Raw genomic sequence first — 23,705 nt, forward strand, 5'->3', positions numbered from 1 at the left:
GGGCATTTATCTGCACAATTAGTTTTGATATCATGCTGATAATAAAGCTGTAGTTATTTTTGTGGATGACTTTAAATCAAAAACTTGTATATGGAGTATTTGTACTCTAGTGTTATAGGCTTACTGAACTAAAGTGTCTTCCATTACTGGTGAAAAGTAAGAATCAAATCTCTACGTCGACTGACTCCATGCTGTACTCGGACCTGTTATCTCCTCCATGAGTTGGAGAGTGGGAGGGGACAGCCACACAATCACCAGTCTTTTTCTGGCGAAGTTGGGCGCAATGGGAGGGGAGGGCTCAGTGCTGCAACTGGACGGCGCAGCGGCTCGTGTTGTGCTGGTCATGACGAGATGCCGCTCGTGACAGCGGCGTCGGAGTGATAATGAACGCCTTCAGTAAGTGTTGGGATGGATGAGGTAGGTTTTCTGTCAGAGCGAGACGGGATAACAGTGTGCTGTTGTGTCTCCTGGCTGCGCGATGGTGACACCTCTGTGCGCTCTGCCCTCTGCTATCCGGACAAGAGACACCGGCGGAGAACCAGTGACACACCGGCGTCGAAATCTGCTCACATCTCAGTCTCCAAATAGACCGGCGAGGGAGTAGAGACACTGTCATGGAGAAACAGAGCAGATTCAAAGAGGAAATGCCGACGTCGAAGGAGGAGAAGCGCAAAGAGAAGAAGCCGAAATCCGGGAAGCTTTTCAGGAAGAAATCGTTGAAGTCTGTGGGGAGTTTTATGAACAGAATCATCAAAACTTTGGGCACCTTCACCCACTTTGGAGACGCTGACGCGCAGGACGCGGAGGACGACGATGGGGGGTTTCGAAATGGCGCACCCTGCACCCTCAGCGCCGGCTCAGGAATTATCAAAGAGGATGTACAAGTGCCTTGGGATCGCGTGGCGAAAAACACTTCGAGCACGTCTTCGTCTCTGTGCACCGGCAGAGAAAAACTACTTTTCCAGTACGGAGACAAAATCCCAGGTGTGCTGGGGCTGAAAAACCACGGGAACACCTGCTTCATGAACGCCGTGGTCCAGTGTCTGAGCAACACCGACCTGCTCGCAGAGTACCTGGGGTTGGAGCGGTACAAGATGGACCTGAGTGAGACCAGGATGAACGGGGTGGTGAAGGGAGACGAGACGCGGCTCGCCAAGGGAGAAGTCACGGAGCAGTTGGCATCCCTTGTCAGGGCTCTGTGGACTCTGGAGTACACCCCGCAGCTGTCCGTGGACTTCAAGGTACCCAAAGTGCAACACATCAGCCAAAACATAACAGCCTTAGGGGCGCAGGGGAGTGCTGCAATGGAAGGTACAGGGAGGACAAGTACTAATAAAAAGCCAGGGTCACTCTCACTGTGTTATCATCAACTAAATATAGACTATTGCATTAGTAGCTGCTGGAAGTGCAGTCTGAAGTAATATCATGTTATTCACACACTGTGTCATAAACACCACTCTGAGGTGATGCCTGACCTGCTCAGGTAAAACAGGGGTGTCACAAGTCTTACATCATTTACTTTAATTGCCAATAGTTACCTACTGGCCTCCCAATAACAAGCATTGCCCCTTGGCTAAAGTCTTTCCCTGCCAGGTGATAATGAGGCTGCTCCTCAGTGTTAACAGCAATGTGAGTGCCTGAATGCCCTGCCGCGCTGGGCTTTTCCCAACAGAGGACCTTTTATATGTGTCACTAAAAACTTAGCTGGCATCATGTCACGAACTTAATCATGTAGCTCGCACAGCAGGTGACTGCTTGACTGTACACTTAGATGTTTTGTGATCCAAGTAAAGCGTGTTGGCACTTGAGACTCGTTTGTCCCTGAGGATCAGGGTCTGTGACAGAGCACTATCAAGAGACCCCCAGGCTTTTCCTCCTCTGCCCATGCTGAAGATGGAGGAGGAGGAGGAGGAGGAGGAAGGGAGGGAGGGATGCAACTGTACTCTATCTGCCTGCAGCTCTTAGCTCTGGATTTCTGTGAGCCGTAGTTCAGGGCGAGAAGTAGATAATATGGAGCAGCGAACAAAGAAACTCACAATGGAGCTATTCTTGGAAATGCTAATTACTCTGTAAGAAAGACTACTGGGATATCTTGACCCCTGCAGCATAGACACTTACAGGATTTTTTTTTTTTGTCGCACTTGAATGTGTTATAGGGAAGCTAAAACCTCACCTGTTTTGGAGCAAATGCAGTGTTGATAGTCACTGATAGAGAATTAATTTGAACAAATTATGTTTTTTTCCTTTAAATTTCCTCTGGTGCTGTCCCATCTGTCACCCTCTCTGAAACACCCTGCTGTCAACCAGAATTCATACTGCTAATACATCTTCACTTGCACACTTTCATTTCCCTCTTATCTCATGGCACTCTGATAGCCCACATTTGCAGCACATCACTCAAAGGGGGAGCATCATTGAAACATCTCGCCAAGATTAAAAGACAGATTAAAAAGAAAAAACACAAAACAAAAATCCTTTTTTAGGATGTAACATGTTTCCTGCGTTAAAGTGCGCACATTTGGAGGCATGCACACACACCCACACACCGTGCTGCTGTACTGCTTGGCTGTGGTGTCTGACTGCAGGAGGTCCACAGTTCGTGCAGCCGAGGCCTTCTGAAATTGCTTGTTGAGTAATACCACAGCTGCCTGGAGAGAAGCATTATGAAATGATCAGAGAGCTCTGAGGCTTGTGTCTGAGAGGCCAAATTAGCTTCTAGTTGCGGGAACTCCAGACAGCACAAACCACTTATAAACTATTCCAAAAAAACAAAACAAAGGATGGGCCTGTATTTAAATGCCTCTATTAATCTGCTGGTTTTTGAAATTGATTCTCGGTCTCTGCAGGCCTCTGAAAGGCATTGGGAAGGTTCGGCTAAAGCAAGGGGGATTAAAAGGAACATCTATAGCACCCACCTTCACGTCACATGAATTTTGATAAGAAATGATACAAAGGCAGGTGCTGAAAGGGATCTTTTTTTCTTTTTTTTTTGACAATTGCCCTTTTAACAGAATGCGCAAAGTGCCGTTTCATATTCTAAATTAATAATGCTGTTTGTGTATATGTATCATCATCATTGTTTGATCAAAATTATCTTCAGTGGTAATGAATCAGCAGTGGCCTCTTCATAGGTCAGTTGGCTGCATTGAGTCACACGCATGGGAAGAAAACAAAACAACAAAATCATGCTGAATACCTAGCTCGCTGCCACATTCAAGTACCACCTGGCATGTGGGACAATACAGGTGGAAGCAGGAAGGTCACTTTTATAAATCTTGCCTAAAGATAAATGACCACTGCGCTGCTTTATGATATGTAACATTGCCAATGAGTCGACTCTCACAGATGTGTCTCTGACGTTCCAGTTGCTTCAACCTGGGAGCAGATGTGAGCTTTTTCATCTGGACGGTTTCGTGAACCCCTCCCCTGGCAGGGTGGTGTGTTTGCACAGAGGGGCCTGGACAGGGATGAGGCCTGAAACTCAAACAGTTACTCAACAGCCCATTTATTGGTTTCCATAACATGAGAGGCCTGAGAAAGAAGGGAGTGAGGGCGAGCAGGACTGATGACTGGACAGGAATGTCATCCTCCCTGCAGCTTGTAGTGATAGGCTCATTAGGAAGCGCATTTTGTGGTGACAGTGGGTCTTACTCACAGGTACAAGTTATTGTTTGCCATCTCCATGTTGATTTTTAACAGTTATCTATGTTGCTCTCAAAGCGTGCAGTCGTAACTTCCAAACTGGGGTACTCTGCAGTAGTCAAAGGATACGTGCGAAGTTTGTGGTGTACCTCAGCCAATTCGAAATAAAAACATTTATTTCACATTTTTTCATTAAATATAGCTGTTGAAATATATGGAAATATAATATCTCCATGTATTTCCACAGCTGTACACAAGTGGTACGACTGAGAGTGCATGGAAACTAGTCAGTAAGTGGGACGAGGCATATAAACACCAAAAATTTGATAACAAATGATTCAAATCACTAATTCATAACCAGGGCACATAGTAAACTCCTAGTTATAAATAAGCTGTTTAAATCTTTAATTAGTTAGCCAAAGGGAAAGTAAAAGCTGAACAGGTGAAATATACAGATAAATTAAACGGATGAAATAGTTTTCCATTAATTGGTAAATGGTTGAAATATTTAGTATTAGCTAAATGCTGATTTTATAATGTTTTCTTCAGTTAGATGGTTACACATACACATTACCAGTAGCCATTGACCATTATGCCTCAGTCGGCAATAAGAAAAACACATGGCTTTTCCCACAACCTCAATTATATCACTGAGACAATTGCCACCTTTAAACGGCGGATGGTAATTACTGTTATTGCCTTGCTGCAATGACTAGCTGCACTGCAGCCTTAGGTTAGAACAGGTCATGGTTCATAGTTATTATCAAAGCACCTCTTCAAAACAAGCCTGAATGTTTCAAGAGATGTGCCAGATAGCATCATCTAATTTAGAAACTTTTGTTGTCCTGTGAGGTGTGATACAGTGATCATGTTACTGCATTAGACAACGCTTCCAATATAGATGTTGCTGAAATGAAGCTACAGATTATTAAATGTGGTTGCATCACTCACATCTCCAACCCAACAGCACAGCATAGCTATATGATCACCACAGTTTCAAGGTAGACATTCAAGATGAGTGTCACCAACTCAGTGTCCAACCAAATGCGATATATGGCCCTTGAGAATGAGATGAAGAATGGGACTTGAGTCCAAGTGAATGTTTGAACCAAATTTGAAAGGGGGTTCCTGAGAAAATGCGTTCCCCAAAATCAAATGAGTTCATCCTTGAGACTCGGTGAAGGTTTGTATTAAATTCAAAGAAATACCTTTTAAGTGATCCTGAGATTGCATTCAGAAACCCGGGACAACATTTTTTTAAGTGCTTGAAGATCCAATCATCTCTGAAATATACGTCCTTTAATAAAAACAAACATAATGGTCAAAGTTGTCATATTGACATTAAAGGTGTATTGATTGATTCACAATGTCAGCTTGAAGCCTCGTTTTGATCCACTACTGTTTGCCCTGTTAAAGTTACTGCATTATGTGGCAATACATTCTGAACACTCCTTGAATCCATTTCAAATTAAAAGCTTGAATGTTTCAGAGACAGAATCCCTTCATTTCTTAACAAGGTTTTTATTTTTGAAATATTGGCAGGAACCTGTTGTGACTGAAACCAGACAATCACACTGAGTAATACAGAACAAATTAAAAAATAGCATGATATTGTTGACTTAAAAAATGAAAGTGATGGAGATGTAAACATGACTGACTATTCTATGTAAACCTGGAAATGAAGGAACGATGGTTAGACAACCTTGAGAGACAGCAACAACTTCTGGTAATTCAACAAGTAGCACTACTGACTGTGAGGATCCACTATGATGAAAACACTCATCACTTTTTATGTTCACTTTTTGTTCTGCCTACGTCTTAGTAACCACTTTAAAGATGCAGTTCTGGCTTCACATCGGATTAGTCCAATTATGGTAAATGTTTTAAAGGAAAAGTTGACTTGAGTGTATTCCTTTCAGGTCTGCCCTTATACTGTGCACTGAAGCAATATCCAGTTACATGCTTTGCTCAAGGACGCTTCAGTGCTGCCTTGGCTGTGTGTTAATTCTGTATCTTCTCCCGTCTTTTTGAGAATTGGACTACCGGCTCTCGATTCAAAGCCTCAAGCTTCATTATCAGACATCACATTAGACTGTAATAGCTATAAGACGCATATCACATATTAGTGATTACAGTCTGTTGCTCTCTCTGCTATAATCTCTCATCACTGCCTCTGCTTCTTCAGGCTGCCAGCTGCAGTTCATGAAGCTAATTCCTTGTCTAATTGAGTTGGGTGCCATTCACATGTGCAGTCACATCGCACTGTGTGAGACCTAAAGTAGTCTTCAGTTTACTTTGACGCAAAATGTTATTCACACCTCTTGTTTGATATTCAAAATCTTCAATATATTTTTCTCTCAGGGCAAAAAGTGGAGAAGAGAGTACTTTTGTAACGTTTTATTAACAAGCATGTTTATTGCAAGTGTCAGACAAAGGCAGATTTTGCAAATCCAAAATCTGAAATGGCTCTGCTTCAGTCAGAGCGTGGGCCAGGCGGAGACGAGTGGAGCGTGAAGAGCGTTAGTGCAAATTTGCAATTCTAGGATTCCTCTGATCAGCGTTCTGTGGAGAAGGACAGAGAAAAGCTGCCCGTTCAGGAGCCCGAGTTGTACCATCAAACACACCCGACTTGTCAAAACCAGTAAACAAACAGTGCTTAAGATTCATGTTTTGAATGAGAAAAAGCTGTAGAAAGGTTTGACTTTTCCACATACCGACTACAGCTTTTACTTCTACTGACTATCAAATGATAAAAGTCAATGAAAGGACCACTGCAGTAAAATTAAACATGGGATCCTGTGGCTATGACAGATATATTCAAGTTTTCAAAAGGTTTCTCAGTGAAGTGGCTTCATCAGAACATGAGCACTGTTAAAGCACAAACAGATTCCTTGCTCATTCAGTACACACAGATCAACCAAACCTGTAATCATAATGTTGCTGTAATAAAATTCACACTTTTCATCCTGTTTCTTCTCCAGACTATAGTGTCCAAGTACGGATCGCAGTTTCGTGGTAATTCCCAGCATGACGCCCTGGAATTCCTCTTGTGGCTCCTGGATCGCGTCCATGAAGACGTCATTCTGGCCTCCCACAACAACAACAACAAGACCAAAGCTTCTGGAAAGGTAATAATCGAGCAGGCCAGGTGGCAGCAGTCAGCATTCTGCTGCTCAGTAAAAGAAGCTCCGTGTGATATTAACCAGGAAAAACTTCTATCCTCCTTACTTCTTTATTTTTTAGGCACTTTTCCCTTCATTTCATGGCTGCAGTGGAGATAAATAAAGAGATTTGAAATGCCACAAGTGTGTGTGAGTTGGACCTTGGATGTTGTGATGTTTTGTTAACCAGTGGACGACCAGGGAACCCGTAATATTTCAAAATAAATCATAGATCATACTGCATGCTTAATTGTTGCGTAACTAATACATGACTCATTACGATTAAATACATGGTCTAATACATAATACATGATGAACTCCTGTGGCTTGATGTATAGTGAAGTTATTATTAGTTCATGTGATTACATGAAACCTCAGAGATCATCCTTTTGTGAATGTTAATTCACTTAAAACTCGTCTATTAATTCTAAACAGATGTGTGTGTTTACCGCTGTTTAACAGAGACTCTGTTCTCGATGGGGTATTTATCGCATGCAGCAGTGTAGCTAATGAGAGATCCAACATCCAGCATGTAAAGTTCATGGTTGCAAATGAGTTTTCCCCCCCAGTGGTTCATATCTTGTGTTTGTCTTTTTCACCAAGTCTAACCTCACTGATAAGGCTGTCCAGCGATGTTTCGATAACTCCACAGACAGCGTCGTCATAGTTCGCTCTTCAGAGGTCTTAAAATCAGCTGTGCAGAGCAGATTTAGTACCACCAAAGCCGGTGTGGCAGTGTGTGGTGTGCAACCTCACTCTGTGTCTAATGCGTTGCCTGTGAACAAGGAGAATGCAAGTATTGCGATTCGGTGTTTGATTTTTCTCTCACCGTGTCTCCTCCTGGAGGTACGCCTGCAGGCACGGGGCATCCTGATACTTCTCAAACAGAACTTTGAACTGCTCTGCTGTGAGCCATTAAAGCATGATTTTCATGTATTATTAAAAACATGTTTTTACTTTTGAAATAGACATCCCTCTTTTTTTTTCTTTTTTTTATCAGGGTGATAACTAATTTATGAGGCGTGCCTATAAATAAACTTACAAAAACGTAGTGCCCTTTGTATCCCAAGGCGATGATTTACTCTGTAGTTTCATCATTATGTTGGATTGTGATATATTTGAGATCAGGAAGTCTCAAACTATTTAATGTATAGCCACTGGAGTATGAGAATCAACTTGTCTTCCTGTATGAAGTTTGTACGATTGACATGCAGGCTGGTGTTGTAATATCTACTGTTCTTAATTAGCAGGGAGATGAGGCATTGTTTTTGGCACCAACACCATATGATTATAAGGCCAAGGTCAAACTGAAAATGTTGGCTAGTCTGTAGAATCCTCCCCAATGCCTTCCCTCTGGCTGAACTGTAGCGTTTCTCCTGTCTGCAGAGACAAATTACGATATCTGTGTGGTGTAACGGTAAGAATATGGACATCAGTTCACCTTTATCTCCCGTGTGTGAACTATGAAAGTCAAATTATTTCAAGTCCCAAAGTTTCATATATTTCAACCCTTCAAACTGACTTTTCTGGTGTCACGCACTTAAGTTTACCTTCCCTTGTCAGCTGAGCTGGTCTGGACTGTATCTTTTGAGTGCACTTGGGTGTGTAGGCGACCTGACAGGAGGCTGGGACTGAAGAGCCGCTGATAAGGTCTGTCATGAGCCTGCAGCACCCCCAGGAAAAATGGCGCCACACCTTGTTAACAGCCAGAGGAGCCGGGGAGGTGTGGAGGACACAAGCCTGTTGACTTAAACCGTGGATCCGTGTTAACATCGTTTGATTGAAAGAACAGAGGGTTTACTCTGGTATTCCTTCAGTTAAGATTTAGTGCTCTTCACAAAATATAGACAAGTTTTACATTTCAAGAACATGTGAAGGTCCTTCTTGCCATTGTTGTTTCTTCATTTTTCCATGAGGCTGATGTTGCGGCTGACTTGATTTGCCTTACTGAGTGCAACACACATTTGGATGTCCAATACCCTAACCTGTGGATTTCATCAGGCACAGGTCTGTTACATCTCCTGTGAAACGCTGTTTTGTGCCGTCTTCTGTGTTACACGTGTTTTTGTGAGCACTGGTACATGCGCATTTGTCATTTGAACATGGATCTGGAACTTGAGCACAGAGTGCCCATTGAATTTTGTGTCAAACTTTTGGGGAACAGAAAGAATTCGCAAGGAGCCACATCTAGTAGGGGTGGTGGAGAGTAATGTTTGTGTTGTTGCAGCCGGGAAACGGCTCTGTTGTTATGTTGAAGAACCAAAGTGCCATTGCACCACAGCTCAGGTCGTTTGCACTGAATCTTTCCCCCTTAGATGCCTCAAAAGATCACAGTAGAGCTCAGCGTTGACAGTCTGTCCCTGGGGGAAAACAAGACAAAGAAAAGCCACCTGGTTGTGCCCCTGGCCTGATGCCCCTTTTTTTCGGTCTCGACCAGTGATGTTTTGCCCCCCCCCCCCCCCCCACACACACACACACACACACACACTCTGGTGTCCATTCGTGTGCAAGAGGAACAGTCTCTGCACTTTTTAATTGCCCGTCGTGCAGGCTCACTGAGCTGCTAGCATTGCTGCGGATGAGTGTTTGGTGACATACAAGTGGTCGGCTACCCCTGCTGTTTGCCTGTGACGCCGTCCTTTTGGCATCGTTCGTCTGTGATGCGCACTAGAGCAGTTTATAGCTGTGGGCATGATGAGCAGCCTCGAGTGAAAAGGGAAGCAGATTGTAAGATTGGCAGCTGGTGACATGCATTGACTGCAGTAATTTATAAAGTAAAGCTCTCAATTAATGGTCGGTCTTTGTCCCGAGCATCATCCGTGGTACCAAGCTTTGGGTTTTAATCAAAACGATGAGATCGCAGACAGAAACCGTTAAAACGAGAGTCCGAATGAGCTTTGACCAGTCGAGGGCACGCTGACACAACATGTACCTTTTATACAGCCAACAGAGCTCTTCAGCTGCTGAAGGTACATCTGGTTTTGGTCTCCATGTACAGTGTGTGATTGGTCCACTCTTGTCGGTTTTTGTGACATTTAATGGGTCTATAAAAACATTGACTTGTTGCGTTCGGGTTTATTTCTGAAGAATATGCTGCAATAATAAAACACACTGCATATGAATAGATATTCTTAGCACTGAGAGAGAGAGAGAGAGAGAGAGAGAGAGAGAGAGAGAGAGAGAGAGAGCAACAGTATGGCCTCTGTCCAGTGCAGAAAATCTACTGTGACAGTTGTGTCTTATGTTTGTCCAGGCCCACTGCTATCAGCCAGTGTGGGCTGTCTGCGGACATCAAGGTTGTTATGGGTTTCAGTTTTATCGGTGAGGAAACATGTGGTAACACACTCAGCGTCACCAATGTGAGAGAAATAATTCCAGTAATTCTGTCCGCCCGTGAATCACGGTCCACACTCTTTGCATTCTTCTGCCTTGTCCCTTTGTAGCTCATACATACTGCAGGAATGTACAATAAAGCCACGGTATGCAGTCTGATATCTCCATCCTACAAAGGAGCTTTGTGAGGGGCTGAGAGTGCCCGCTGCAAGAGAAGAGCCTAAATTGCATTCCTCTAAAACTTTTAAGCACCATTCAGGATCATCTTCAGCCTGTGATGTTTTTGTTTGTTTGTTTGGTCACCACAGTCTTAATCTCCTCCACAGCCAGCCTGCTGGAGCTCTGGTGGTGTTGGCTGGCTGGCAGACAGTCATCCAGGGTCGCAGCCAGTTTACCAGTCCATGCACGTTCCCACTGGCGGCAAAGGAGTCGGCAAGCTCTGTCCTCTCCTGCTGCTGGTTCACGAGCCTGTGGGTCTATGCTAATTGATTTTAGGCATATGTTGTTAGTTATCATTTTGCACAGGAGAGCCAGGGCCTAAAGAAGAAGTGAGAGTAGGGGGCACTCCCCCGATATCCCTCCCTGTCTACAATCAACTCATCAAAATCAACTCAGGAGAGTTGATTTTGTCTCTGCAAGCCACTGAGTGTCAGACTGGTTTGTAGTTGGAGCCATAGTATTATGTATGTGTAACAGAGGGCAACATCCTGCACACACATACACACACACACATACACAATCAGTACACTACACACAATTTAACATTTACCGTTGACTCCCCATGGCTTTGACTCATGCACCACACATTCTTTCCTGGTTTGTTGATCGTTTATCACTGAGGAAACAGAGCGCAAGTGTGAATCTCTCTCTCTCCCGCTCTGTGTGAGTGTCTCTCTCTCTCTCTCTCTCTCTGCTTTATGAATGTGGCTTTGTAAGTGGCAGGAAGAAAGAGACACTTGTTGTGCAGCCAGGGAGCACAGTGAAGGAGAGGTGAGGCTGAGTTCCCTGCAACAGTGAGGCAACGGGCGGTGGAACGGTAAGCAGCAGTGACAGTCAAAGAGACGGGGAAGGGGGAGGATATGAAGAGAGAAATTGCTTTGATTCTACTTGACGAAAAGTGCCGAGGTAAAACGGAGCCGTTTACAAAAAGTGACTGGTCAAGTAAAGGCAGTGGTTTTGTACAAAGGCCAGACTGCATTTGATTTCTCATCATCACAACAGGGAAATGCATGCGAGTGGTTTTGTCTGGGGTTTGCTGTCCACACAATTAAGAGGATATACTTTAAAAAGTCGTAATAATAGCACCAAGACAGTAGGTGGAAAGATGTTTCAAAAAGTTTTCCTGATCTATTATTGGGCAGGCCAACAGCTGATTCATTATTTAAAAAAATGATGCAACAAAAAGTCTTGCAAAAGTGCAAAATCCCAAGTATATTTGAGCTCAAAGGTAAACAGATAAATTGCTTTATTTTAAATTGCGGTGCTCCAAATCCCCTCTGTTGTTATTCAACCAAATACCAGGCAAGTTTAAAATATAATTGTATTGCTCAACAACTTTCCTTCTTAAGTGGAGGAATGTTTACTCGCCCATTTTTCTAGTGTAAACAAAAACAGCTGTTATCCAGTTAAAATGAAATAAGTTACTCGATCAGGATGAGTGCTGCTTATTCACTGTAACTAGCATTAGTCCAGCTCATAGACTATATATAAAAATGTATATAGCCTATAGGTTTGAAAAGTGAAGACAATGCATAAGTGCCTAAAAGTGCAATACCATTGAGTGCCACTAGGGGCTGGCTCCAAAAAAACCTCTGCCTCCAAAAAACCTCTGGCTCCTATTCAAAAAGCCTCAACTTCTCTCATGAGATACTCTCATGAAAATTAATACATTTTTCTCCTCAAGTCATTACTGTGTCATGAGCTAAATCCACTCCTTTTTATGAGTGTTCTTGTGGTCCCTCTGAATTTTTTTGCATAATTAACTAATTAATGATATTAGACTTTATAGAGAGCTATGTTTGGAGTGTGTGTCTGGTTTGGTTTCCGGTCAGTTTTCTGTTATAGGTGAGCGGGACATAGTGTCCTCAGGTTCTGGGTCAGATCCATCCCTCACTCCCCTCCTATTTGTCCTAATATGTTCACAAGATGGTCACCACCAAAATGCCAGACTTGAGGCTTCCAAATGTCACTTCACAAACCAATGGCTGACTTCACGATGGGTACATCCCTAAACATTTGGCTTCCACCTTTTAATCAATTGGATTTGCACCCATTGAAGCGGGATGTTGCTTCGAAAGTTTATGACATCATGTTTTTGTGAATTTGGAAAGTACTGCTTGTCTCTAACATTAGCAACATAACTGCAGAGATGCTTTCCGCTATCAGACTGGCAGCTTCTGGCCTGCAGTGAATGAGCAGTTGTTAGCTTGTTGTGTTCAAGCTGGTGATGTGGCATTAGCATGAACATCTGGACAGATAAATACCCCGGAGCCCTGCCAGATAACAACTGGGTGGAATTTTCACTGTGCAACCAACTCAACTATATCGATATTATATCGATATAATGATATGAGACTAGATAATGTTTCAGATTTTGTTTATTAAAATTTCATGATACTGCATAATTGTTGTCTTTTCCTGGTTTTATAGGCTCCATTAGAGTAAAGTGTTACCAGACTGTTCCAGCTGTTATATTATTTGCCTTTGCCAACTTAGTCATTTTATGCACATTATTGATGATTATTTCTCTAAATTTTCATCGTATAAATACCGTCACACTATCAGTATCGATGTACCTGGTGAAAAGTAATATGATCTTTGTTATTGTCCACATTGCCCAGCCCTTTAACTAACTCTGAGAGGAGCAGGCCACCATGCAGCACTGCCAAAGGAGCACAGTGGGGAACAATTATTATTTTTAAGGCTGGGCAGTGCAGCGGTATGTCTGTGTGTGTGCAGCCTTTACAGGCGGTCAGAAAGAATGCACAACAAATATTTTACATCACACCTCACTTATTTGAGTTTTTACTTGATATATTCATAGATATTAACCAATAATTGATTAAGTTAAAATCTCAATAAATTATGTCAGGGACAATGTTACGGAGATGATCTGTGTCTGTAAGTGAAAACCGACTAAGTCTAAGTCTCTGCATCGTTCAGTATGTTGTCAAGTGATGCTGACTGAAAATGTGTTGATGGCGGTTGACAAGGCTGGACCTCATCCTCCTACACATCAACAGCGCAACAATCACCATGTGGCGCTCCTTTGTTTCGTAGTTGTGCTCTCCTTTTCTTCCCGGAGATTTTAATTGAGCTATGTGGGTGGCTTGTGTCCTGAAATTAGACGCACATCCAGACAGTGACCCAGACGTGGTACCAAACTTTCAAATTTGGTTTCTTTTCAATTATTCCATCTGTACATGTCTACAAGTGCACCTCGGAACCCACAGCTGAGCAGAGCGGTTGCCTGTGTGTGGTCAGTGCTGCTCTCCACTACTGTCAGGGCGGGATGCGAATGGTTCAGTTGTGACTCTTGTGTGTTTTCTGCTGTGTGCGTGTGTGTGTGTGTGTGTGTGTGTGTGTGTGTGTGTGTGTGTGTGTGTGTGTGTGTGTGTGTGTGTGTGTGTGTGTTTCCTCTGCACTCTGTCTTTGATTCTGCCTGCCCTTCCAAGCTGAAATGGCTTCCTGTGGCTCTGAGCCAGCCAGCTGGAAAAGCAGCTTGGAGGGCAGGGTGCGAATATGACCACTCTGTGCTTGAGGTCCTCACTCACCTTCGACCCAGAGCAGTCTTGATTGGCTTAAGCCTTAAGCCCCCCCACAGATGCTGAGGTGAATATCTGGGTGTGAATATTAGTCTAAAATGAACTTAATGGCTACGTCAAAAATCACTTGTTATTTACCACATAGTGCTTTACATTTACTATCATTTTATTTATGAATTATGATTGTGTATACTAGCCGCCCTATACTGCCCTCAAGCAGTGGAAAAAAAGACATGTCCATCATAGCATGTGCAATACTTAATTCATAATTTTGTGAATTAATGGCTTCCAAAAACACTTAAAGTGTAATGTTAATAGGTATCTTATGACACAAAATAAACTGGTCACATGCATTCCTTATCTGTCAGTTTAATCATATAAATTTCTGTCAGCAGCCATTCTTTACAATAGAATTGGAAAGCTATGTTTTCAAGGCTTTGATTAAGAAATGCAAAAAGTTCCATCTAAAACAACAGGGAGGTAAAAGGTAATTTACTGTCAGGTCCATATCCACAAATGTAGCAAACGAGATTAATATAGTAAAACAGTATTCATCAGGGTAACAATAAACAGCGCTGTTCGTGATGCCATCAAAAACACTTGAAAAGAGGCTTGCAGTCCCTGTATTTTCCTTCACCATTACTCTGAGCCCACAGGAGAACTGGCAGAAAACAAGCCATGATTTAACTTAACCCTTTTATGTTGTCTCATCATGCAGTGTATTAGTTGTTGCTGCCGGCAGAGCAAATAAATACCCGTCAGTCCATTTGCTCTGGAATTGACAATTTTCACAATCAACTTTATGTCTCTTTTGCTTTGAGAGAGACATATTCAAGATTGAGGGGAGTTTCTAATGGGCAGGTGTGGAGCAGGTGTAGTTCCGTTGCAGTTAATCCCAGCATGTGCTGTCGCTAACACACACACATATGGGGGGGCGGGGGGTCCCTGATCCCGCCACGCTATCCTGTCACCAAGGTTACCCACACAGATTGTTTCTCTCACTTGCTTATGTCTTAAAGTAGCTCAGAGATTTATATCTGAGTTTTATTTATCATATCACACACAAGCCAGGTCACCTCTTGCAGACAAATTTCACAACGGCCATATCCAGCCCGCGAGCCGCTTGTTGAATAGGTCTGTTATATAGGGTGTAGTGAAGTAGTGAATAAGGGAGTGATTTCTGACACTGACGAAAACAAAAAAAATTAGCTTGTTTTGTAGGCTTGGGATTGCTCACTGTGCCAAAGACACAGTTAAGCGCCAAAACACATAATACATCATCAGTGGTTTGAATAAGGGTTCAAGGACATGGCTATAAACCGCACTCATGCTCTGCAGGAAGCCCAGCACAGAAAAGACCTTTTCTCATTACGTTGTGGAGAGTTTTAACCAAAAGGAAACATGGTTAACATTTACTTTTGTTTGATATTTGAGTTCTCTCAGAGGCTACATTAGGGTCTAATTACTCTGAAAGTCAAATAATCACAAGTTAAAAGTTTAAATCAGCAGCACACAAAGCTTTAAAAGTCATTCTTTGCACCCTCCTTGATTATTCTTCAAACGTACGGTGCCCCAGACAGAATAAAAAGTTCTTTATCTTATTTTGTAGAGAGTTAGTTAAATGAACAGACTGATTCTTTATTTAATATAAAGAAATGCACTGGCAAACAAATTATTCACAACCCTGCTGGGTCTGATTGGCATCCAGCACCAACCCCAACAATTTAAATGATTCAGATTTGCTGAGTGGAGGCTTTCAAGAGAGTGTGTCAATTCAATTGGCTGAAACCAGACTGACTGGAATGATTTAAACAGTTGTTGATAGAAATAATTTAAACAGGGAGGCGTGCCTGTCACGCCAAGTCCAGTTTTAATGTGTTATCGTGAGTTCATTTGAATCTGCCTGTAAAGATTAATGTTTTTTTGTTTTTTTTTCAGCAATAATTATTATCTGGCCTCGCCAACAAATACCAGTTTAAAGATGGAGCTTCAATCATGATAGTTACATTGTCTTACTACAATATTCTCATCAGCACTAATGCCGTATAAAAACATGCATTGTTATTTGTGGGGGGCATTAAAACAGCACCAGGCTCCTGTGTGTCACCGCAATCATCAGCCGCAGAAGCAGGAGGGAGATAATAAAACTCATCAGCTCAGGAGGTCGACCTGCCTTCATTACAATTCATCTCTCCCTCAGCCTCTCCTGCTGCCATCTTAAAGGTGGAATAAATCATCTTAAGAATTCAATTCACCAACAAAGTTTGTCCTTAGTTTTCTGGAGTTTTAAAAAATCTGTGTTTTATGCCCTCTTTGTATTTTAGAGGAGGAATGTACTCGAGAGACAGATAAAGATTGCATCAGTGAGCCAATGATTGGCTCCACTGGACCTACTGGGCTCAGATGCTTGTTTTATCTTTTGATATACCGGTTCTCCACTGAAACAAGAGTGTAATGTGCTATCGTATTGATCCACTGGCAGGATTGTTGCTCATATTTAGAAGGAACATTTTTGACTGTTTTGTATTATCTGTTGTCCTGCAGAGTTATTCACATGAACACATAAACCCTCATCACTAAGGATACACCGGTCCTGCTTTTTCTCTAAACTTCTCTATGTGGAACTGATTAAGATATGTGTGAAATAACTTTATGTTTTAACTACAGATTGATACTTAGATACAAGTGGAGACCTAAACAATGTACCTCACTTTAAATTTGTCTTAATAGGATGCAGCAGTTTTTGTTTCCTTAGCTATAGAGCTCTGAAAAAAATTAAGAGACCACTTCAAAATGATCAGTTTCTCTGGTTTTACTATTTATTGGTATGTGTTTGAGTAAAATTAAAATTTGTGTTTTATTCTATAAACTACTGACAACATTTCTCCCAAATTTCAAATAAAAATATTGTCATTTAGAACATTTATTTGTAGTAAATGACAACAAAAAAGATGAAAGTGTTTTCAGATCTCAAATAATGCAAAGAAAACAAGTTCATTTTAAACAACACAATACTAATGTTTTAACTTGGGAAGAGTTCAGAATTCAATATTTGGTGGAATAACCTTGATTTACAATCACAGCTTTCATGCGTCTTGGAATGCTCTCCTGACCTTGTTATTCCTGGTGCAAAAATTCAAGCAACTCGGCTTTGTTTGAAGGCTTGTGACCATCCATCTTCTTCCTCTTGATCACATTCCAGAGGTTTTCAATGGGATTCAGGTCTGGAGATTGAGCTGGCCATGACAGGGTCCTGATCTGATGGTCCTTCATCCACACCTTCACTGACCTGGCTGTGTGGCATGGAGCATTGTCCTGCTGGAAAAAACCCTCCTCAGAGTTGGGGAACATTGTCAGAGCAGAAGGAAGCAAGTTTTCTTCCAGGACAATTTTGTACTTGGCATGATTCATGCGTCCTTCACAAAGACAAATCTACCCGATTCCAGCCTTGCTGTAGCACCCCCAGATCATCACCGGGCCTCCACCAAATTTCACAGTATGCGCGAGACACTGTGGCTTGTAGGCTTCTCCAGGTCTCCGTCTAATCATTAGATGACCAGGTGTTGGACAAAGCTGAAAATTGGACTCATCAGAGAAGATGACCTTCCTCCAGTCCTCTATGAGCCAATTCTTATGGTCTTTTGCAAACCTCAGCCCGGCTCTTCTTTGCTTCTCATTGATGAAGGGCTTTTTTTCTAGCTTTGCACGACTTCAGCCGCCCCTAGGAGCCTGTTTCTAACCGTCCTCGCCGTGCACTTCACCCCAGCTGCCGTTTGCCATTCTTTTTGGAGGTCACTTGATGTCGTCCTACGATTGTTGAGTGACATTCGAATGAGTTGGCGGTCATCCCGGTGAGTGGAGAGTCGTTTTTGTCCTCTGCCGGTCTGTAGCTTTGTTGTCCCTAATGTCTGCTGCTTGACCTTGTTCTTATAAACTGCCTTCTTTGAAATTTGAAGGATGGAAGCAACCTGATGCTCACTGTATCCCACTGCCAGTAAAACCAGAATTAAACCCTTCTTTTCCTCACTCAAAACTTTTCTTTTTAACTCTTTTGGCATGGTCAATAGTCATTTTAAAAAATTTTTTTATTCCAATTACTTTTGAGGTACTACTAGCACTGTTTCTGCCATCCAGCTGGTCCTATTGCAAGAGGATAGTGATGACCACAGCACTGTTTTTTATACTTTTCTTCATTAAATAAGATTTGGTTCAGGTGATCACCTAATCAGTACCTCATTAAGTAGAATCAGGTGTGCCTGTATTGGAATTCAACAGACACAGAAATGGAATGGCTGCCATACATGTAGAGATGCTGATTTAAGAAAACTTTGGAGTGCTCTCTTAATTTTTTTCCAGAGCTGGATATGTCCCAACTACTGCCAAGTTTTAAGGCAACTTTTCTGGGGACTAAACTTTTGGTAACATCAGCCATGAAAGTTGGTGTCAACACTTCAAATTCATTTGCATGTTTTTACTGAAAAAGGTCATACTAATTAAAGCAGGATATTGTGACGTTAAACGATAGTTTGCAATTAGTTTCATAAATTTGTCTTCGTCATGTAGGTAGTTTTCGTGTGTCTCGCTACTTGGCACATAACCATAACGTGACATCTTTGGATTTTATACAAATCAAACTAATGAGATAAAACGTCTTGATAAGCAAACTTTAGAAATGCAGCTTTTGTCCCCTTCAGACAACCACTTGAGCTGTTTACCCCATTTCCAGTCTTTGTGCTAAGCTAACAGCTGATAGCACCAGCTTCACATTTATCATTTGATCTAGCTCTCTGCAAGAGAACAAATTTGCAGACTTCTCAAACTGTCTATAAGATCTATATTGCTCCAATACGCTGCCTCCCTACATCCTGACAGCTGGACCCCATCCCTCCAAAGTGCTGCTCAAGTTTCCAGTCCACTACAGAACATCTTGAGGCACACAGTCACTCAAATGTACATTTATAGCTGTGAGCAATTTTAAGCTTCCAGTCCATTTCCTGGAGAGAAATAGTAGAAACCCAACAGTGCATTTAAACTCAGACAGAGAAATACAAAGCTGGGGTTATTGTTATTATGGGTGACAAACCACTAAGAACAAATAGAGTTCAGAAAAATGGAAAGTCGATGTAGCAAATACTGTGGAGAAACCAGAACTCTTCATAGTATATTTATTTAAGGTATCAGCTGACATTGTAATTATGTTTAATCAAACTCTGCTGTCGCCTTAGTCAGCATCCTTTATGTGAGTCACTCTGAGGTCAGGTTATTTGGGCAGTCAGCAAATGGCTTTTGGTAAAGTCCTGTGTCCTGTTCAGTATCACTCAGAGCTCATGAACTGTTTTTAACATGTGACTCATGATTAACACTAGAAGCAAAAAAAAACAAAAAAAGCAATGCATTCTCTTTCTGAATGTGTTTGGTGGATATACTGAACCATACTGTCACGCAGAAAGTGTGTTGACGTTGCACCAGGACTTTTTAGGCCACAAGAATATACAGCAGCCTCCCTCCTGACCTGCTTCTTAACTTGGCTTCCTCTTGTCTATTCTTCTGTCACCATGTCTGGCTGATGCTTCATTTTTCTTTTTCTGTCGCTTTCATTTCTCGTTTTATTGTTGAAAGCCTTTTCTTTTCAGTCTGGTGATGATGAAATTCATTTTGAGGCCTGTGCTCTCTTGTCAAGAGGTTCTTGTTCTTGGGCTAGCAGGGCCGGTATAAATGGTGCCTTCACAATGACTTTCTCTTTGCACCCCTCACATAGATAATGGCATCCAATGAACAGTGTTTTGGTGTTTTGTCACTGGTCTCATATGATAAACAGGATAGCACTGCTAACATAGAACAGTCCAAACTTTAGTACTTCATTTTGAGTTTTGGCTGACTTGTGACTGACATTTTACCATATATTTAATTTAATTGTGTTGTTCAAACAGCGTTGATCCACTCTTCATTTTTGCAGAGGTAGTGCCTTTTTTCTGAAATTATATTTTTACAGTTGAATGAAGTCTGGTTCCATGCTCCTGAGTGTGTCACCTGCAAAGAGGCCAAGTAGACACGAACAGTTGTCTACTCTAGCTGACATTGGAAAACAGCAAGGAGTAAAAAATTGTTTTTCCTAGAATAGAAAAGAAATGACTCGTGCTGCTTTGCCTTTGATTAACCTAACCTTATGTTTTCACACTAATCAATCATCCCTTCTCTTGCCTAAACCCTAACCAACCTAACCAGGAAGGCAATCAATGAGTACTAGCCAATCAGAGGCAGAATAGGGCAGGTAAGCCTTCGCCATTCTAGAAAAAAAGGGTCCACCCTCCACAGGTTGTCAGTCAATCACAGGAGATCACAACTACAGCCAATGTAGAATTAGAAATTAACCAGTCTTTGGACTGCAACAGGAAGCCAGAGCACATAGAGAACCCACAAAGGGAAAATTCCTCACAGGAAGACTCCAGCTAAACCAGCAGGTTTGAATCTGGAGCCACCTTGCTGTGAGGTGATGGTGCTGACCACTGCAACACCGCGGAAGTTATCAGGAAAGATTATTTCAGAACTGTGGCTGTAGGTCAGGCAGTACAGTGTATTGTCCCAGTATCATAGGGTTTGAGTCCTACTAGCTGTTTGTGCACATCCACGTGTATATGTTACTGAAGAAAATTTAAGTTGCTTTGAATAAAATCACTGGCAAAATGAATGTGTTTATGTGAATCAAATTTATGTAAAAAAAAACCCAAAAAAACAGCAATGCGCACAGGTCTGTGAGTACTGCTGAGGCTGATGGGATGTAGTTTGTTTTGCAGTCTTAGATTTGGCCTGATGATGTCAAAAATGTAAGCTGCTGTTGCTGCGACATGAAAAGTCAGTGGATCACCAAAGTTATTGAGATTCATCCTCTGGAAACCGAGGATATCTCTAACAAATTTGACGGCAATCCAACCAGTCGTCGTCAAAATATGTCACTGAAAACCCAAAATCTCAACCTTACGGTTCCAAAAGAAAGTTGAGGATATCACTAATATCAGGATGATTACTCCACTGGTGACCATGAATGAAGTTTCATCACAATCCATCCGATTTTTGTTATATTAATATAGTTATATTTCAATCTGGAGTAACAGACGGCTATCTCCACAGATTCATGCCAGCAGAGTGGCTACAAAGTGGATAAAACTGCTGCCCAGTGGATGTAATTTTCAAAAACTGCTCGTAGTGTGTTTGCATCAAAATTATGCTATAATTATTATTTTTCTCATGATTGGAGTTTTATTGAGGCAGCTTTAGCACATTCAACATTTTAAGAGTGATCCTAAAGCAGCGTCAATTCACCGTTGCTTCGCAAACAAACTTGACTTTGTTACACTGAATTGATCTGGGTCCATAAGGCCAGTAGGGGACTTGGTGTTTTGTTCAAAGACATTTCATCAAGTGTAAAGGAAGTGGGGCAAATAAAAGATCTGACAGTATCATGGATACATCACAGACGTATAATATGAATATGTATTCTCACAGCTGTGAGGTAACAGTGATCATCTGCTTGGCGTCGATGAACGTAGTGCCAGCTACAGCATAGACAAGTGTACTGACTGTCAGTCAAAACTGGTGTAGCTAGAGTGAAGCCACTACTTTACACAGCTGTATAACCCACAGCAGTCATTCACCTACAACCCTGAGGTCAGTTTGAGGCCATACACCGATGTCTGGGCCCTTAGCATGTCCATACAAATGCACCCCACCCAGAGGGATCGGCCAAGGGGAATAATGGGCTGAAGGGTCAGAGAGAAAAGCTTCCAGCATCGGTATTATTGGGACTATTTATAGAGACGTAACCACGCGACAGCAGGATGTGTTGAGGGAGATTGTCCATTATTTATCAACGCTCTGTATGTCAGCTGAAGACACTTCTTATTCAAAAACTATTTGCTCTATCTACATCCGTCTCTATCGATAAACACAGAGGCATGTTTAGTGTCTTCTCAGCTGCCCCATATCTCTGTCCCGCCTTCTCTGACCCTCTCTGTTACCACGGCGATAGAGGTGCCATCAGGGCTTGTTCTCAATCACTCCATTATAGTGCTTTCTCCAGCGGCAGCACATGTCCATCCTTCTGTGTTTCCACGGCTTGTTTAAATTATTCACATATGGGCCATTACTGAGAAACCGCGCCTCCCTCCTCCTCCCCCATTTATGATCCCCCCCCTCCTTCCCCCTACATCCCTCAACAAAGTCCCTGAAAACCCATCAGGATGAGACAGGTGGTCTGTGAGGATGGCGGTAAGGGGTGGGGGGGGGGCACATTTCTTGGATTTTTACCACAGTGGGAGTGCCTGAGTTTCTTTACAGTGGCCCCACTCACAGAGATGAATCACTCCCAGCAACATTTTTTGGGTGAATTATTGAAAGCCTCCTCGATGGGACAGAGTGCACCGTTAATCTGTGCGATTTTTAAGGCTTTCAGGCTGAAGTACAGATGTCCAGGAGTCAACAGTTTCGGATTTAACAGAGACTTGGTAGTGCGCTCGTCATCTGTCTGTCTACATCCTCACTGCTGAGATGGATAATGAGTAAATATACAGTGTTGTGCTGTTTTCCAGGCTGCCAAAACTCTTTTTAGGAACACTGATCTCACTGTGGAGAAGCCATGAGGAAATAATACAAGTATTGTACATGAGTATTTGTTTTCGACACTCTTATTTAGTCAGTATTGTACTAATGTTAATATTCATTTAGATTTTATCAGGAAAAATGAATCTTGTCAGGAAATTAGACATCTTTGTTTGTCTGTAGAATAACTATCCAGAAACCAGTTTTCCGTGGATTGACAGCATATTTTACAAAGGTATTGCCATTAACTTCCACTAAAATCAAGTCACATTCACTATAGGTTGAAGAAAATGACTTTTTTCAGGCTGATGTCTGATGTCAAGCAGCCAACTGCACAACTATTTGCTTATCACTTCTTGCCCCCTCCATCACTCTGGCTGCTCTCTCTTCCTCCATCAGTCAGCTTAAAAATCACACTTTGTGAACTCTGGCCTCCAGCTGACAGTGCTGAGGCAGCGGCCGTGCTCTAGCTCGCCACTCAGTTGCATGCCGTATCTTTGTCATTTATCTAAATCCCAGAAATCAATTACAGCACTCTGAGGTGCCAGGGTGAGGGCTTTGAGTTTTAATTTCGTCCTTGCTCCTCATGCACTGGCACATGTCCCTCTCCTGGCATTGAGGCTTATGGATTAAGCAGAGGTAGACAATTCTCAGGCTTTATATATATCGGATATTAGCAGTTGCACATTTTTGTGTTTATATTTCTCTATGTTACCTTTTGTATATATAAGTGGCCAGCCACTAACCTCTCTCTTGACAATGATCCTTACAACTACAAGTTCTCAACCAGTTTTAAGAACAATCATGACAAAACTGAAGAAAAATCGTATGTTTAACTGCGAAACAGGAAGTGTTGACTGACTCTACATCTCTGAGGGGGCAGCTCCACACAGTTCACAATTAGAAGGTGAATTTAGTCGTAGGTTAGTGTTTGAAACCATGCTAAAAGCAGATGGTGAGGTTCTTAAAGCCTCATCACACAGTGACCTTCAGCATGCGCTGAGGATTGTGAAGCAGCTGGGATGAGAGAGAGCACCTCCAAGTCTGAGGCCACGGTTCTCTGCTGGAAAATGGTGTATTTCTCTCTTCAGGTTGGGACAAAGTTCCCTCCCTAAGTGAAGGAGTTTAAATATCTCTGGGTCTTGTTTGTGAGTCAGGGAAGGATGGACAGACTCTCACCCAGGGGCATGAGTTTTGTGTAGTGACCAAA

The 23,705-nt window shown here is 42.3% G+C and overlaps 1 protein-coding gene across 1 annotated transcript in view; it reads left to right on the forward strand.

Annotated features, from left to right (window-relative positions):
* Positions 1 to 247: 247 nt before the first annotated feature.
* Positions 248 to 23,705, forward strand: part of usp43b (ubiquitin specific peptidase 43b) — a 74,059-nt gene continuing 50,601 nt past the window's right edge. Inside the window, exons 1-2 of the mRNA XM_069701245.1 lie at positions 248 to 1,241; positions 6,624 to 6,770. Coding sequence (XP_069557346.1) covers positions 615 to 1,241; positions 6,624 to 6,770 — 774 coding nt within the window. The 5' untranslated portion in view covers positions 248 to 614. The remainder of the gene's footprint in view (positions 1,242 to 6,623; positions 6,771 to 23,705) is intronic.

The sequence above is a fragment of the Brachyistius frenatus genome, unplaced genomic scaffold (genome assembly GCF_029030835.1).
Source record: "Brachyistius frenatus isolate BFR_SWC_R1_liver_20210118 unplaced genomic scaffold, ASM2903083v1 Contig_36, whole genome shotgun sequence".
NCBI classification, from domain to species: Eukaryota; Metazoa; Chordata; class Actinopteri; family Embiotocidae; genus Brachyistius; species Brachyistius frenatus.